Raw genomic sequence first — 14,677 nt, forward strand, 5'->3', positions numbered from 1 at the left:
TCCTTTTCCGCTTGACTCCACCACAATATATACCATTGAACAGGAAGAAGAAGCGCCCATTTGGCATGGTAATAACTAATTTATCCGTAAGCTTATTCTTTCTGACATAGTAGAATTTTTGCCTCTTTTTTTGTACCTACAGGAGAGCATTCTATAGTTTATGAATAGGTGAAAAACGCGGTGTTGTTTTATGTGAACATTTGATCAGCTAATATTTGAGGCCGAGGCATCAGCCCATCCTCCCCCCTGACATAATTCGATACGTAACCTGGTGGCTTCGTCACCGCCACGGTGGCATTTCACTTGGAAGAGCATCTTCTACGAATGTTTAGCAGTTTTTTCTTTTTTGCTTTTTTTTTTGGCACTGCTTTGGCATTTTCTGTTTCCCTTTTTGCATTTTTTTTTGCGACATGTTCTGTTAATTGCGTCGAAATTTTGTTGGAAAAAGAAAAGAACTATGGCATGGAGGAGGCGCATTAATCTCCAAAAATTGGAGCAGCGCGTTCATCTGCCATGCGTAGCACATATATATATATATATACTTTTTTATGTATGGCCTCTGCTACCGCCGCTCACGAGACGCGTGTCCACTGGCTGAAGCGGCGGCCACAGAGTTGAAGCCTTTCGTGACGCCCCGTCTGTTGTAGAGACGGCAAAGCGGTGAACACCTTTTTGGCGGGTTTTCCCCAATTGCATACCATTCTATATGTTCAGGGATTGTATCATACATATGTGGATATTCACTTAAGTGAGTTTTTTTTTTTTTGATTCCTTTGAGACAATTGCAGGAATTGTTGGTTGATTTATATGCACCGTGGGTCTGCGCGTGCCCTGATTGGTTTCGCGAGGCCCACATCTTCATATGAATCTGCCTCTTCCCCCGGTGAATTCTTACTGGCCAATTCAATCCGCTTGTACTTTCACATATGTGTATCATGTATGTTTGTATATGCGCACGTAGGGAATGCTCTTTATTGGTGCCTACTGCTGTACTTTGGGCCTTTCCCCTTTGAGGTTTTCTTTTTCTACGTATTTCTATTTATGTATTCTTATTTATGTATTTTTTTTTTTTTTTTTCATTCCGAGGTTAGGTAGCCATTTGGCTTAGTGCACCCTCTTTAGCCGTAGAGCAGTACTTGACCAACTGGTTAAGCTATCAAACCACTGTCCAACCCCGGGGAGCCACCGCTATCTCGTGTTCTATATGTACATGTATGTATTTATTTATATGTGGGGCCCATTTTTTAATTTTCCCCCCTCTGTTCTTCCTTCTTTTGTGAACACTTTTGACCCTCCTTCCTGTCGGGAGCAGCGATAGGTTGTTCACATCGTGCCGGACCATCCCCCATCCGGATTTCCCAATGGCGGATGTTATGTGGAAAAAAGGTTCCAAGTCCTCTGAGGAGGAAAGGAGGAAGAAGGGACAGCTAAATTTGTGCATTTCTGGCCGAATTGGAAGTGGGTGTGGAGGCAGAGCTTCCGTTTCCGCACGTGTGGGATTTTTCTTTTGTTGCTTCTTTTGCCTGGTCTGCCGAGTAAGTGGAAAAATTCAAGATGTAGCGGCATGTAACTGTATGCTGCGGGGAGGAACGTTCCAAGAGGCACCCTTTGCATGGATCCATGTTTATTTGTTTCTCCCTTTTTGCTTCCCCTTCGTAGTGGCTGATGACAGCAGATGGTCCAAGATATAACCCCGAATGGAGACCCACCCAATGGAAATGCTCTCAATGGAAATCCTCCGCATGTTGCCCAAGAAACCTCTCCGAAGTAATTTTACGCAGCTTAGAGGAGTACATTGACTCAAATGACATGAAGCTGCTGGAGAGGAAGAGGCACTTGAGGGCCCCCCCCATAAGCAGCACGCCGAAGAAGGAAGAGGAGATGATATCGCCGAGGAAGGAGAATGAAAAGAGTATCAACGGAGAGGGTAGAGATATAGGAAGCATTGAGAGCAGCGACGCAGAGACAGAGGAGGAGGATGAAGACAACATAGAGAGCGAACTGCAATATGAGAACAAACAGGGAGAAGAGCTAACGGAACAGCAATTTCACAGAATGGTCGGAAAGTTACGTGGCTACATCGACCTAGAGGACATGTATGCCCTTTGGAACTATGTGCATACGAATGGAAAAAAAAAATACTTGAGTTTGAAAGAGGAGCTCTTGAAGGACTGCAAAAATATGTCCGCAAGATACAACATCCCAGAGGAGTTTACAGTAAAGGTGTGGAGAGAAGCTTACCTCCACTTTAAGGATGAGTTCCTCAAAAAGGAAAGAGAAGATTACATGGACTTAAAAGTTTTTATTGATGCGGGATGTAACGTTCGCTGGGAATATATTGCTTTTATTATTGACAAATATGAATCCTGGGATGTTCTTATGGACACGGCGATACACGACTGGAAGAAGTCACTCTCCAGGAGCTTCGAAAAATATGTGGAGGATGCGCAAGAGAAGGAAATTGAGAAAAACCCCAAGACTGGCGCCAAGGTTTCCTGCATTAACAAGTACAATGAGGAGAACAAAATAATGCTCAGCGGGATCTTTCTATGATGACTGCGTCTTGTGAGGGGGAAGAAGGGTTGACCTGGGTCGTCCGCTTGTCATATTTTTTCCCGTGATTTTTTCGTGACCCTTTTCTGTGTTGTAGGTGTGCATTTCGTGTGTTTTTCGACATGGGTCAGGCTTCCCCAGCACGTCGCTAAGCCTATGCCGAGTGTTTTTTTTTTTTTTTTTTGTACACCTAACCGTTTGTCACGTTACCAACCCGCAAAAAGAAAAAAAAAAAAAAACAAAGAAAAGAGAAGGAAAGAACAGAGCCGTGCCCCCGCGGATGTGACCCCGCCCCTACCAAATACACGCGACATGCCTGCATTACACGTGCTCGTCTCATCGGGGGGTGTCCCTTTGCATAGGGCACTTTGTTTCGCGGCACGGCACACGTCACCTAGTATGTCATCATACAGAGATAGCACTGAATGGAAAAAAAAGAAGCAGCTTCGTTCCCACAGTTGTGATGCTCATGGTTCATGGCAAATTGGAGTCCTTTTACCGGTGTGTGGTAAACACTTGCTTACCAGTTCTGTACCACGGGACATGCACAGATATGGGGTGTTTATATGCAATTACTCATGCCTAAAGAAAGTACCTATTTTTTAGAAATCGATGCCCTTCGTCGAAAGGGGAAAAGAAAAAAATGTGGAATTGTTTTTACAGCCATTGTGTCGATGTCTTCTATGAAAGAGGTTTCGCAAAAAATGCATGTGAACGCGTGAAGGTTTCCCTTTACAGGAAAGGGGTAAGCTGCATTAAACAGGCTAAATTGCATGCAAGGGTGACGTCTGGGGGGAGGTTTCTTTGTGCCAGTTTTGTTCATCCGTTTTTTCAAACCGTGAAATGGGTAATGTAACATTCGCTTTCCCCCTTTGAAAAAAGAAAGAAAAAAAAAAAAGAAAAGGCCAGATATTGTTAAGGGGGCAGTGGTAATTGAGAGAAAGAGTCAGCCACTTAAGCCTCCAAACCCGTTGGCAGCGCTTTTTTCGCACCCATTACGGGTGGTAGGCGTATGTCATTCTAGAATGTGATATTTGCGTTGGCCTATTTCTTTGGGGGAATAAAGAGACAGGGTAGTTATCTCAGGTGCAGCACTCCCCAAAAGGAGTTTTTTCTTTTTATATTTCATTTTGTTCGCAACAGTGACTTAAGTATCGAGTTTTATTTTTCCACACACTCTCTATAGACTATTTCTCAGTATCGTAGTGGGGAGTAGCGGTAAACGATTGCTAGCGGTATTTTTAATTTTATTTCTTTCTTGTCAGATGCGATTCACTAAGTACAACAAAGCGTTCACTTTTATGGTTCACTTTGTCCGTTCGATGCGACCGTTTTTTTTTTTCTCCTCTTTTTTTTTCTTTCTTTTTTTTCTCGCTCGCTCCAGTAGATTTTAATAGGAGAGTATTAGCCGTGTCTCACTGCCTGCAAGGTGATCTTCTCTTTTTTCTGAATTTTCGAAATAGGGTGGCTAACAGAAGAAGGGCTTCTGAATTCGGTGCAAATGTGCGTGATGCGTACGAGGAATCACAAGGTCCGCGACAGAGCATAGATGGATGGGACAACGGAGAGGGGAAGGAAGATAGAGTGCATAGGGTGGGTAAAATTAAGACACCAGGACAGTAAACAGGAAGGTAGCCATCTTCACTACCCCCCCTGAGGTGAAGAACGAATCAGGGACGCCAGAAGCGGAAGCAATTTTTCAGTTGTACCCCTATACAGGGCACTCCTCTGGGGTTGTGTGCCTTTTTTTGTTCCAAGTAGGCAATTTTGGATCGAACAGGACGCCCGCGCATGCGGGAATATGTGTTTGAAGATGGACATGTGCACACATGGACGCATACATATATATGTATTTTTTCTTTCGCATGGACGCTGGCTCCTTTTTGGAGACTGGCGGTGCGCCGCAGAAACGGGGTGACGAACCGATGGTGGAAAAAGGGCCTTAAACAAATGCAAGAAAAATTCGCCTTGCTCCTTCACAGAAATGACAGTGCATGGGGGAGTAACGTGGACGGGAGGGTCGAAAAGGGTGTACAGCAGCGGCGAGTTCTAGATGGATTGGATGAGAGAGCACGGCTCGGTTAGCAGCCTGAGGAGCGACGCGGCGAATAGCGTGCGGAGCCGCACACACGTGAGCGAGGTTGTGATGGAGAGTGACGTGTTGGGTGAAACTTCCCGTGGTGAAGAAAGTTTCATTATGGCTACCCAAGAAATGAGTGCCATCTTTGCCAGCGTGCACATGGAGGAAAGGAAGAAGTCAGTCCAAATACAAGAGAACCTAAAGAATTACTGCACAGAACTAGCTAATGACTGCAGAGTACGTGCACACTATGTACAAAAGCAATGTTCCGAGGTGCAAAGGGAAGCGACTGCTTCTTCTGTTCGTAAGGAGAAATCATATCTTCGTAATTTAAGGAAGCTGACGAAGAAGGGGTAGTTTCCTCGAAAAAGAATTTCAATGAACATTTTCGCCTACTAGATGCAATGGAAAGGACATCATGTGGCCACTTAGCAACATGTGGAGAAGCCATTTGTAGGAGAAAATGAAGAGTTATTGGCTAAACGGGGCAAATTCCATTGCATCCCGAACAGGCTTGAATTTGTTTTGAGCCTAAGCAGAAGGGGAAATGAGGGAAAGGAGGGGGGGTTAAGAAGCAGAATTCTAGTGGACTACCCAAATGGAAGTGCAGTTGTTTTGGAAGCATGTCAATCGGATCATTCACAAATGAATCCCTTCCTGTTATTGTGCAATTGGGGAATCGGCGCTACCAATCTTATGAATCCATTTTTTTTGTGTCACTTCTCTTTGGACGCTTGTTATAATTTTCTTTTTTTTTTTTATAACTGAACGATTGAATGCTTTTCTTGTCCTTCATCTATGTTGCAGATTGAACTTCAACCTATTTTTAGGTTTCTCCTTCTCATGATTCTAATCGTGGAAGCAGGAAAGAGGGAGGAAATGACCCCATAAGGATTTGATTCTTCGAGGGGGATGGTTTCTTGCATAAACACATGCATGGATAAGAACGCGAGGATAGTTTGCCGTACATGAGTGATCAGTCTTTTACAATTTCGTTTAGCCTATTCGGTCCAAGGCCTGGGGCTGTCTGGTGGGGAGGCGACGGGACGCAACGAAACGCAATGGGAACACAACGAAATACCACGCGTTTTTTTTAAACTAAAGGAGAGTGCATCGAATTTTTCTCACAGTTTAAAGAAAAAAAAAAAAATATACATACACATACGTACGTACATAATACATATCCGTGGCATGTACTCGTATAAACTAAGAAGTTATGCCATCGCACAGAGTGAGTCACATTTCTGGGCCGCACAATTTGAGGCATGCTTCACCATTCCGGTACCTCCGTGTACGAAGAACAGTTCTTCACAAACATGTTGCTATTTCTGCAGCCATCAGAGGGGGTATGTGAAAGGGGGGGGGAAAAATATAAAAATCACAAAGTAATAAAACTTCGAACGTAAAAATTAGAATAAATGTATTCTTGGGATTAGCATTTTCGGCTTTTATATTTCTATACAGGATTTTATTATTATTATTTTTTTTTTTTTTTCTGCCCTTTTAACTGAAAAAAAGAACTGTTCTAAAAAAAAAACAACTCCAGCAGCTAGTTTTTTTTTTTTTTTTCTTTTAAACACGATGTTTGTCAAAATGGCGCTCCGTTTGTCGTTTTTCAGATTCCTTAACTTTGCAACTCGTACTCTTTAGTAGTCACTTCTTTGGTAATTTTATTTTTGTGAACTGTTTAGAAACGCAGTAGAATCCATTTATTAAAACGTGAACCATCTTAGTGGCATTTTAGAGAATCCCATTTTCTGGTTCTGCTTTTTTATTTCAGTATAACATCCGCTTCCCCTATTTAGGATAACATTTTTAACTCCAAATCGCATCTTTGCTTTCTTTTTTCTGCAAAAAGTTATGTGCTTTTGGTAGTGGCCTGTCGTGTACGTACAGAGAGACGCGCTTTGTTTCAGTCCTATTAGCGTTAGAGTATAGCGACTGGAGAGGGAGAAAACAAGGGTCACTCAGTCCCCAAAGGACAGATTCAATGTGAACGTTCACCACGTCAACCATGTAGCGTGTTAGTGCGGTGAAGTGTCGCCCTCTCTGTGCCACGTTTGTGACTTTTTTTACGCCAAGATTGTCGCATTTTTCTATGCCACATTCTTCCCTTTATTTACCTACCCCCCACCAGTAGTCGTAACCCCCCAGAAATGGCACGCCCCGGTAGCAACAGGGGTGCTCCCCTCACGGATAGAGGTCTTCCCTCGAATAGAAGGCAGAGAAGGCACACATCCGAGAGTGGCTCCTTCGGACAGCAAGAATCGAAAGGCACGAAAATCGGCGTGAGCCTTAGCTTTGGAATTCTGGGGCTCCTCAACATGTTGTTGGTGACGTCCATGGTCCTCCTGGTACAGCAGGTGGGTGCGCTAGATAGACGAATCAACGGAACTGGTAGCTTTCCCGGTCCTACCCTTTCTGAGCTGTCCTTCTAAATGAATAACTTGCCTTTTTTTTTTTTTACCCTCGCCCTGCATGTAGGAAAAAGGCCTAAATGGACAATTGCTAAGTAGTAGCAAAGGGACCTGCACAGAATGGCGTCAAAGAAAACTAGCGGAATCTTATCCTAGGAGACCAATAAACGATGAAATCGACGAAGACGACGACATTGCTGACACGAGCAGCAGTCGTGGTAACTCTAAGCACGGCAGTGGGACTCATTTGGATGGGCATTTTAGAATGAACAATGGAAAAGCAGAGCATACAAAGAATGAAAATGCAATCGATTATGTGCATAACGATATAGCAGAGAGATACGAACTACCTGATTATGACACGATAAAGGAGAATGAAAGGAGAAAGAAGGAGGAATATGATAGCAACCCGTACGAAATGAAGGAAAATGAATTCATAAGAAGCATATCTGAGGATGAAGTTAATGAAACCATTGAGAGGTTAGAAGAATACGTAGATGTGAAGGAGATGTTTATCATTTGGAACTACGTCAATGGGTTTGAAAGAACAAAATACATCAACATGCAGAAAAATATCATTGAATACTGTGAAGATCTTGCTTCTACTTATAATGTTTCGAGAAAGACAAAGGCTGAACAATGGATTAAGGTTTATTACTACATGAAGGATGAGCTGTTTTACATGGAGAGAAAATTTTACAACAAGCTATACAACTTTCTCGAGCAAGGGTCGAGCTCCAAGAGACTCTTTGTGGAGTTCATTAATCTGACGAAACTCTCCTGGAGAAACTTCCGAAGGAGTGTGAACAGCACATGCATGGAGATGTTGAACTCGACCATGACAGGGGCTTGATCGGGAGGTGTGACGATGAGGAGTGTGCCCATGCAGCAGGGACCGTAAGCTCTGTTGAATCCTCCCCCTGACGCATCCAATTTGGAAGCTTAGCCAACAGAATCAGAGTAACCACCATTTAGGCATTCGCCATTCCTATGAGAGAGGGAAAGAACGGCGGGAATGTGGACCCGGGGTGATTCGGTTGACTCGGTTGATTCCGGTGATTCGCTTGACCTGGTCGTGTCCATCCACGCGCTTCGCTGCATTCACCAGATGAGTATAACTAAGATGAGAAAGAATAATTCATCCATCTGGAGTTTCTTTTTTTTTTTTCTTTTTTTATTTTAACTCCATTTGGTCCGCAATGATTAACACTTAATGAAATCACCAACTGGGTACGCAGCAGCTATTGCTTTTTCCCATTGTGGTGATGTGTGCCTGGGGGAGAAGTTCACTCGCACTAGCATTGCCCATCTGGGAGCTGTCTGAACGGGGTGTATCTATACATTGGAATGGGGTAGACAGAAAGTCGCAAAGGTGGTTCCTCGGGGTTGATTCCCATGGTCTGGTGTTTCGTCCTCTTTCGTCTTATCGACACAAAACGTTCTTAGTGCCGTTCCAAAGGGAAAGTGGAGATAGCATAATTTCAGAGTCCCCTTTCACTAGTTAATGTGAGCACATGTTTCATTCGTGAAAATTCGCAGGGGCGCCTCCCCTTAGGGGGAGTGATCCTGAGCGGAAGAGGTTAACCAATTCGTCCCTTCCGCGATTAACTCGGTCGATGTGTGTTCGCGAATGGTTTGAAAGTGGAACGAATCGGTGTGAAGCAGCGTCTGTATCTTCTCGCATAAGAGTTCTATCAATCAATCTGCGCGCATGTGCCCCTTTCCCCCCTTCGAAGTGATGCTTTGTCTTTTTTCCTCCTCCTTGGGACCAATTCTTCAGTGTGACAAAGACAGCAAAGGGAGTTCCTTTTCGGTTTTAAGAAGAAGGAAATGAAAAGAAAAACATCGCATAGAGTATAGAGTACATCCCCGAAATGTATGTTACGCGATAGTAAATGTGAAGATGTGGGGAAGGAATAGACGAATATGGGCGCTAGAGGGAGAGATGACAGAAAATAAAAAAAATAGAAACACCAAGAAAAAGAAAAAAAAAAAAAAGTCCATTTTGGTGGTATCTCCTATTCATAGATTAATTCTACAAAATGAATTTTCAATTTTTTTGAATGGAGGAAGAAGAATTATATGTGGGTTTCGAGTTGGGCGCGCGGGGGGAGGGCATACGCGAGTGAGAAACCCTACTGGGCGTCGGCCTGAATTTTAATACCGGCGCGGAATTAAGCAGTATTTTTTCTTTTTTTTCTCTTTGGCTTTTATTTATTCCTCCTAAGAAATGAGCAAAAAAATTGCGCAATTTTATTTTTGCGAAGTCTTTAACCATTGGAGATTTTTCTTTGTTTGATGGGCCTATTAGGAAGGCCAGGACATAATTTCTGCCAAACGGCAAAAAAAACAGAAAAAAATAAAAAAAAAAATTTGTAAAAAAGGGGGATACAAGAAGTATAGGCAAACGCGGCAAGTCAGGAAAGAAATTATGAAGGTAGTGCCAAGAAAAGTAGTGCCGAAAAAAAAAAAGCGGTTCTACTTCTACAATTCGCTCTTAAGTAGGTTGGTGTCCGTTCACGGGGCAACATGTTGTTAGGAAAATTTGATTTGTTGCTGTTTTTGTTTTTTCCACCACGTATAAAAGTGATGTATGCTTCTACGGGGGCATAGAAATCGAATCTGACAGAAGAAAGGGAATTATTAGGATGGAAGCAAAGAATATAGATTATGCAAAAAAAAAAAAAAAAAAAAAAGAAGAAGAAACAATTTAAGATGTATACTCGCATAGCGCGACATTATATGACATAGTATAGTACGTCTTCCCCCGCTCGGCTTATAGCGGCGCTTCATGATTTAGCGAAGATGTTTTGTTTTTGGGCTTTATTTATCTGCATATATATATTTCTGATTCTTCGCTAGTAACTGTCATGTTGGTTCTGCTCCAGTTCCACCCTCTGTTGTGACTACTTTTTCGCGCTGTTTGTTTCTTCATTTAGCATTGATCCCTTCCTTTAGCGGCTTTATTTCTGGACCGTCAGGGTTATCCCTCTTTTGTATTTCCGTCCACTTTGTTTTCATAGATTTTTATTTTTAGTCGCTACGGGTTTAGTGTCCTTTCGTCGCAGGCGTCCTGAAAGAGCAGCCTTTGTTCCGTTAATTGGTTGCTTAGCCGGTTTGTTGGTTCGTCATTTGGTCACTTGTTGTTTTTGCCGTTTTTTTTTTTCCTAGTTTTTTCTCTTGTCTTTATGTCCCTAGGTTTTGTAGCAAAACCATAGTGTTATCCCTTCTGTTTTCTTTTCTTGTAATCTTCGTTAACTTTGTTTTACTTGTTTTTTTTGGTTGTCCTTTGAGCACAAAGTTAGATTTTCTCCACACGCTGTACATGCCGTGCGTTGTACCAACGGTACGTGGCACTACAGCAGTATATAATATATATGCGTGAGCCTGCATAGGATTGGACAAGAAGAAAGGAATCGACCATCTCTTCTTTTACATAAGAGGCACAGTCGTGTAGCTTTTTTTTTGTTTTTTTTTCTGTTTTTTTTTTTTTTCTTACTCCACCAAGAGGAAGTTAACAGAACTGAGCGGTTTAATGATAATGCGAAGTGGTATTGATGAGCCATTCTTCAGAGAGAGTCCCCCAAAATTCGCCATTATGGAGGTGGATAATTCGATGGAAATGACTAATCAGCAAGGAAATCCCGGCAGCAGAAAAGGAATCAACAGATGCGACTCCTCTTTGTTTCGCATTTTGAATATAGTGTTCATAGGATTGCTTTTCCTGGTGGTGGAGGTAAAATCCAGTCATGAAGTTCCGAGTGGAAATTGGGTGATGGAAGTGCGCAGCGCGTAATTCCTCAATCTAGTGGTTTCATAACTCACGGTGTAATCCTTCCTCTAAACATTTTGCACTCCACCCCTACACGCACCTGTCAGACTACCCATTTTACGACGGACGGAAAGACCCATGAAGAGGCAGATGAATGGACAGAGGGAAAGGCAAGGCGATTAGCTTGCCAGGATTCTTTTAAAGAACCCCCGGAAGAAAGGAGACCCGACAGGGTAGGAGAAAATGAAAATCTCTTCGACTCTTCAGTAATGGGACGTAACAATCTGAACGATAATTCAAGTCAGGCCATGTATGGATTGCCTCAGCGGCTGTGTATGTATAACGACTGCTTTATTAAAAACAGGAAGAAAAAAGGAAGAAGTGCCGACTTTACCAACGAAGGTGGTAGTAGTGTCGACATTCCGTGCATCTGTTGGGAGGATAGCACCACGACAGCATCGTCAGAACTAACTTCACAAGAGGCGCATGACCAAGTTGAATCGAGACGAAGTCGATTCATCCAGAAGGGATACTTTGAATATATAAATCATACACAAGAGTTATCGGAAACAGAATTCATAGAAAAAATTTCCACCCTAGGTGAATATGTAGATTCTGAAGAAATGAGTTCCATTTTTTATTATGTGCATACGAATGAAAGGAAAAAATATTTCGCTATGCAGGAAAATGTGATTACCCATTGGGAGAATCTATCTCACAATTACAACGTAAAGGAGGAGTTTAAAAAAGAGCAAATGAGAAGTTTGTATGAGGAGACGACGAACTTCTTTCTCTTTAAAGAGAGGCAATTCCTCAAAAGCTTTAGTACGTTTGTTCGTTTTGGAAAATATAAAACGAAGAAGTTTACTGATGTGCTTATTAGTTACAGGCGACTGTGTAAGGAATACAGGAGGATGGTGAGCAATTTTTGTAGTGCCAAAATGGACGCGCTGTTGAAGACATACTGGGAAGAGAACAGAGACGAGGCCTTGCAGATGCGCATTCAGTACTGAGAGGCTGGATGAGGAGCTGATTTGTGGCACTGCGGCGCAGCATGCATATTAGTGTTTGTCTCCCAGGAGAGTAACACACGCTCGAAGGTCAAGGAGAAAAAACTTCCTCACAAATTTTTATTCTTTCTTTTTTTATATGAACTGATATACGTATTATGTGCACACAACGTATCATAATTAAAATAACGATTAATTTCCAAGGATAATTTTTTTCTTTTCAAAAGATGGTGTTCCTCCATTTTTCCAAGTTTATCCAGTAGCAAGGGGGAGGGGGGCACAAAAAGGAGTGCGCGGTTTCTCTTTATTATAATGGCGCAGAAGAGGAAGTTGCCAAAAGGTTCTTGCCTGCGCCAGTTCACCTGCAGAATGAATGTGTATCCCCTTTTGTCGCCTTATCTGTCCGTTCTATTTGTCAGACTTCCCCTCTTCCTCCGGAGGTAGCTACTCAGCAGTGGTCTACTTTGGCACTGTGATCATATAGTGCCCTCGCGGAGTAATTCCTATTTCGGGAGAGGTAGGGCTAAACGCACTGGCCCCGAACCAGAGAAAAGTTGAGGTTCACGCGTAATTCTCTGATTACTCTGATCAAGCAAATGCGCCTGTACTGGGTGGTCAGCATAATGAGCGCGCATGAATTAGGTTTCCATGTGGGGTCATACAACGTAGGTATGTCAATTTAGGAGTGAGTGAAGGAGGGGGAAACGATGCATGAATTGTAAGCTCGTATGATGTGCTTTACCAATCTGCCCCGCTTTTTTTCTAGCTATATACTCCATTTTGTTAGGAGCTATACTGCACGGGGGTGGGTTATTTATGCCATCTGTTTCTCTCCGCACCCATGTGTTTGCACCATCCATTTTCACGCGCAAGGGGGAAGAGATTTAGATTACGACTAAATTTTTCCACCGCCACGAATGTATTCAAGAGGAGGCGCGCTCGGAGTTATGGCAACATCCAAATCGCGCGCCCGTAGAATCATGGGTGCTGTGGAGATATCAAGGTGAATGCACCTGCATCTGCTTGGGATTGTATTTCCATTTTTTTTTTCTACTATAGTCCCTGTTTTTATTTATCCCTTTATCACTAGCAGTAAAAGTGTACACTTCAGCGCAGGGGAGGCATATATCCTAAAGGGGGCATATTCTTTTATTTCTAGGGCGTCTAAAAGGGCGCGGATAAGAGAAGGAGAAAACAGAAGGAAAAAAAAGAAAAGGCCAAAACGGGGTAGCGTAAAGGGAAGGCGAATTAGCATGTCGGCCTAGAGTTCGTACAAGGAAGGGGTGCGGAATCCGAACCCCGCAATTGCACTATGCAGTAAAATAAATGCTTTGTATAACAATGGAACATATGCGCATGTACCAACGTATGCAATTCGTAATCTAAGGTTTGGCTTCTTCTCCCTTCCCCTTTTTTCTCTTCAATGATTAGCGGACTAGTGGAGCGCTTTGCCTTTTCGTTTCTTTCGAAAGAGTAGCTAATCCCGAGTTCACCTTGTACCCTTTTCGTTCTCCTCTTTCTGGACGTGGCCCTCTTTTTGAGGCGCTTACTCGACGTGGCTTTCTTTTTGAAGTGTTTTCTCGAGGAGGCCCTTTTTGAAGCGCTTTCTCGACGTGGCCCTTTTTGTGCACATGCTTGAGGAAAGAGTAAATGGAGAGAGCACCCATATATCAACTAGCTAACGCTGCATGTTTTTTTGCTGCCCTACCTAAATAGAGTTACACTCTCATTTTAGAAAAAAATTCCAGAAAAAAAAAAAGCGACAGTTATTGTATCATAGCCTACAGTTTGTTTGCGTAGTAACCGCTAGTATCAGCAGATTCTTGTTATCTAGCAATCGAATTAGCATCTCCACGTGTGTGCCCCCCTTGCTACGAGATAATCGAGTAGAAAAGTGACCCATACAGTGACCCATACAGCGACCTATAGGAGCGACCCAAACATATAGGAGAAGCTTCACGACAAGAGGTGAAAAATCTGCAGAGCCTACCATCATGGGGAACCTTAGATTTTTCAAGAATGCGAATTTAGTTTGCTTCGCGTTGCTGCAGATCTTAGTTCAAGTAAGTTCTCGTTGATACATTGGTGAAATTTTTTTTCTTTTTTTTTGTTCGAGTTTGGGCTTGCGATTGAGCTTAGGGTTGAGCTTAGTGTTCAGCTTAGGACTATCCCCAGTGTTAACTTCCGTCTTAAACGCGACGTCGAAGGCGGTGTTCACATTATGGGGGTCCCCAAACGCACACCTTTCTTTGCGCCCTTTCGCAGGATGAACACTCGGGCAGAGGAAGAGGCATGGAGCCCAGAAGCCTAGCCGAGTTTGTGTCATCTATATTTCCGTCCTCACATGGAAGCACATTTGATGTTGAGTACAATCCGTTCCAGGGAGATGGTTTTAGCTCCGGTGAGGAAGCCGATAAGTGTGTTGGAAATTGTGGGGGTAGTAGCAGCTGCAGTCCCGTAGGGAGCGAGTCCTGTATTCGAGGTAGCTGTCTCCGTGGCGGGTGTTCCATGGAGGGAATTTCCACAAGCGACGGTTCCGATGATGATAGGTCCCGCACCGAAAGCGTTTCATCCGGGGGAAGTTCCTGCAAAGGGATTAGCGACATCGCGGGGGGTATAATAGATGATCTTGCGGGTCATATTGCAGATCATTCGTTGGACAATCTCTTGGACAATCCGTTGGAAAATCCGTTAGAGAATCCGTCCGATAATCCATTGGACAATGTCTTGGAAAATCCATTGGACAATGTCTTGGAAAATCCATTGGACAATGTCTTGGAAAATCCATTGGACAATGTCTTGGAAAATCCATTGGACAATCCCTCAGAAAATCCATTGGACAATC

At 43.1% G+C, this 14,677-nt stretch overlaps 5 protein-coding genes across 5 annotated transcripts in view; all 5 read left to right on the forward strand.

The window, feature by feature from the left end:
• Positions 1–1,361: 1,361 nt before the first annotated feature.
• Positions 1,362–2,553, forward strand: C922_04679 (hypothetical protein; the record flags this gene model as incomplete). Its single annotated transcript, XM_008820258.1, has 2 exons — positions 1,362–1,493; positions 1,660–2,553. 2 exons carry the CDS (start codon positions 1,362–1,364, stop codon positions 2,551–2,553), a joined length of 1,026 nt encoding a protein of 341 aa, XP_008818480.1.
• A 2,053-nt stretch (positions 2,554–4,606) lies between these two features.
• C922_04680 (hypothetical protein) lies at positions 4,607–4,990 on the forward strand (the record flags this gene model as incomplete). Its single annotated transcript, XM_008820259.1, has 1 exon — positions 4,607–4,990. One exon carries the CDS (start codon positions 4,607–4,609, stop codon positions 4,988–4,990), a length of 384 nt encoding a protein of 127 aa, XP_008818481.1.
• A 1,799-nt stretch (positions 4,991–6,789) lies between these two features.
• Positions 6,790–7,903, forward strand: C922_04681 (hypothetical protein; the record flags this gene model as incomplete). Its single annotated transcript, XM_008820260.1, has 2 exons — positions 6,790–6,996; positions 7,118–7,903. The coding sequence occupies 2 exons, from the start codon at positions 6,790–6,792 to the stop codon at positions 7,901–7,903; spliced, it is 993 nt and encodes a 330-aa protein (XP_008818482.1).
• Positions 7,904–10,648: 2,745 nt separating this feature from the next.
• C922_04682 (hypothetical protein) lies at positions 10,649–11,835 on the forward strand (the record flags this gene model as incomplete). The annotated part of the gene is made up of 2 exons (XM_008820261.1): positions 10,649–10,786; positions 10,930–11,835. The coding sequence occupies 2 exons, from the start codon at positions 10,649–10,651 to the stop codon at positions 11,833–11,835; spliced, it is 1,044 nt and encodes a 347-aa protein (XP_008818483.1).
• A 1,991-nt stretch (positions 11,836–13,826) lies between these two features.
• The window catches only part of C922_04683 (hypothetical protein), a gene marked incomplete at both ends in the record, with an annotated part of 2,247 nt that continues 1,396 nt past the window's right edge, over positions 13,827–14,677 (forward strand). Inside the window, 2 exons of the mRNA XM_008820262.1 lie at positions 13,827–13,895; positions 14,098–14,467. Of these exons, the coding sequence (XP_008818484.1) occupies positions 13,827–13,895; positions 14,098–14,467 (439 nt within the window). The remainder of the gene's footprint in view (positions 13,896–14,097; positions 14,468–14,677) is intronic.

This window comes from Plasmodium inui, assembly GCF_000524495.1.
Source record: "Plasmodium inui San Antonio 1 unplaced genomic scaffold supercont1.27, whole genome shotgun sequence".
Taxonomy (NCBI): Eukaryota; Apicomplexa; class Aconoidasida; order Haemosporida; family Plasmodiidae; genus Plasmodium; species Plasmodium inui.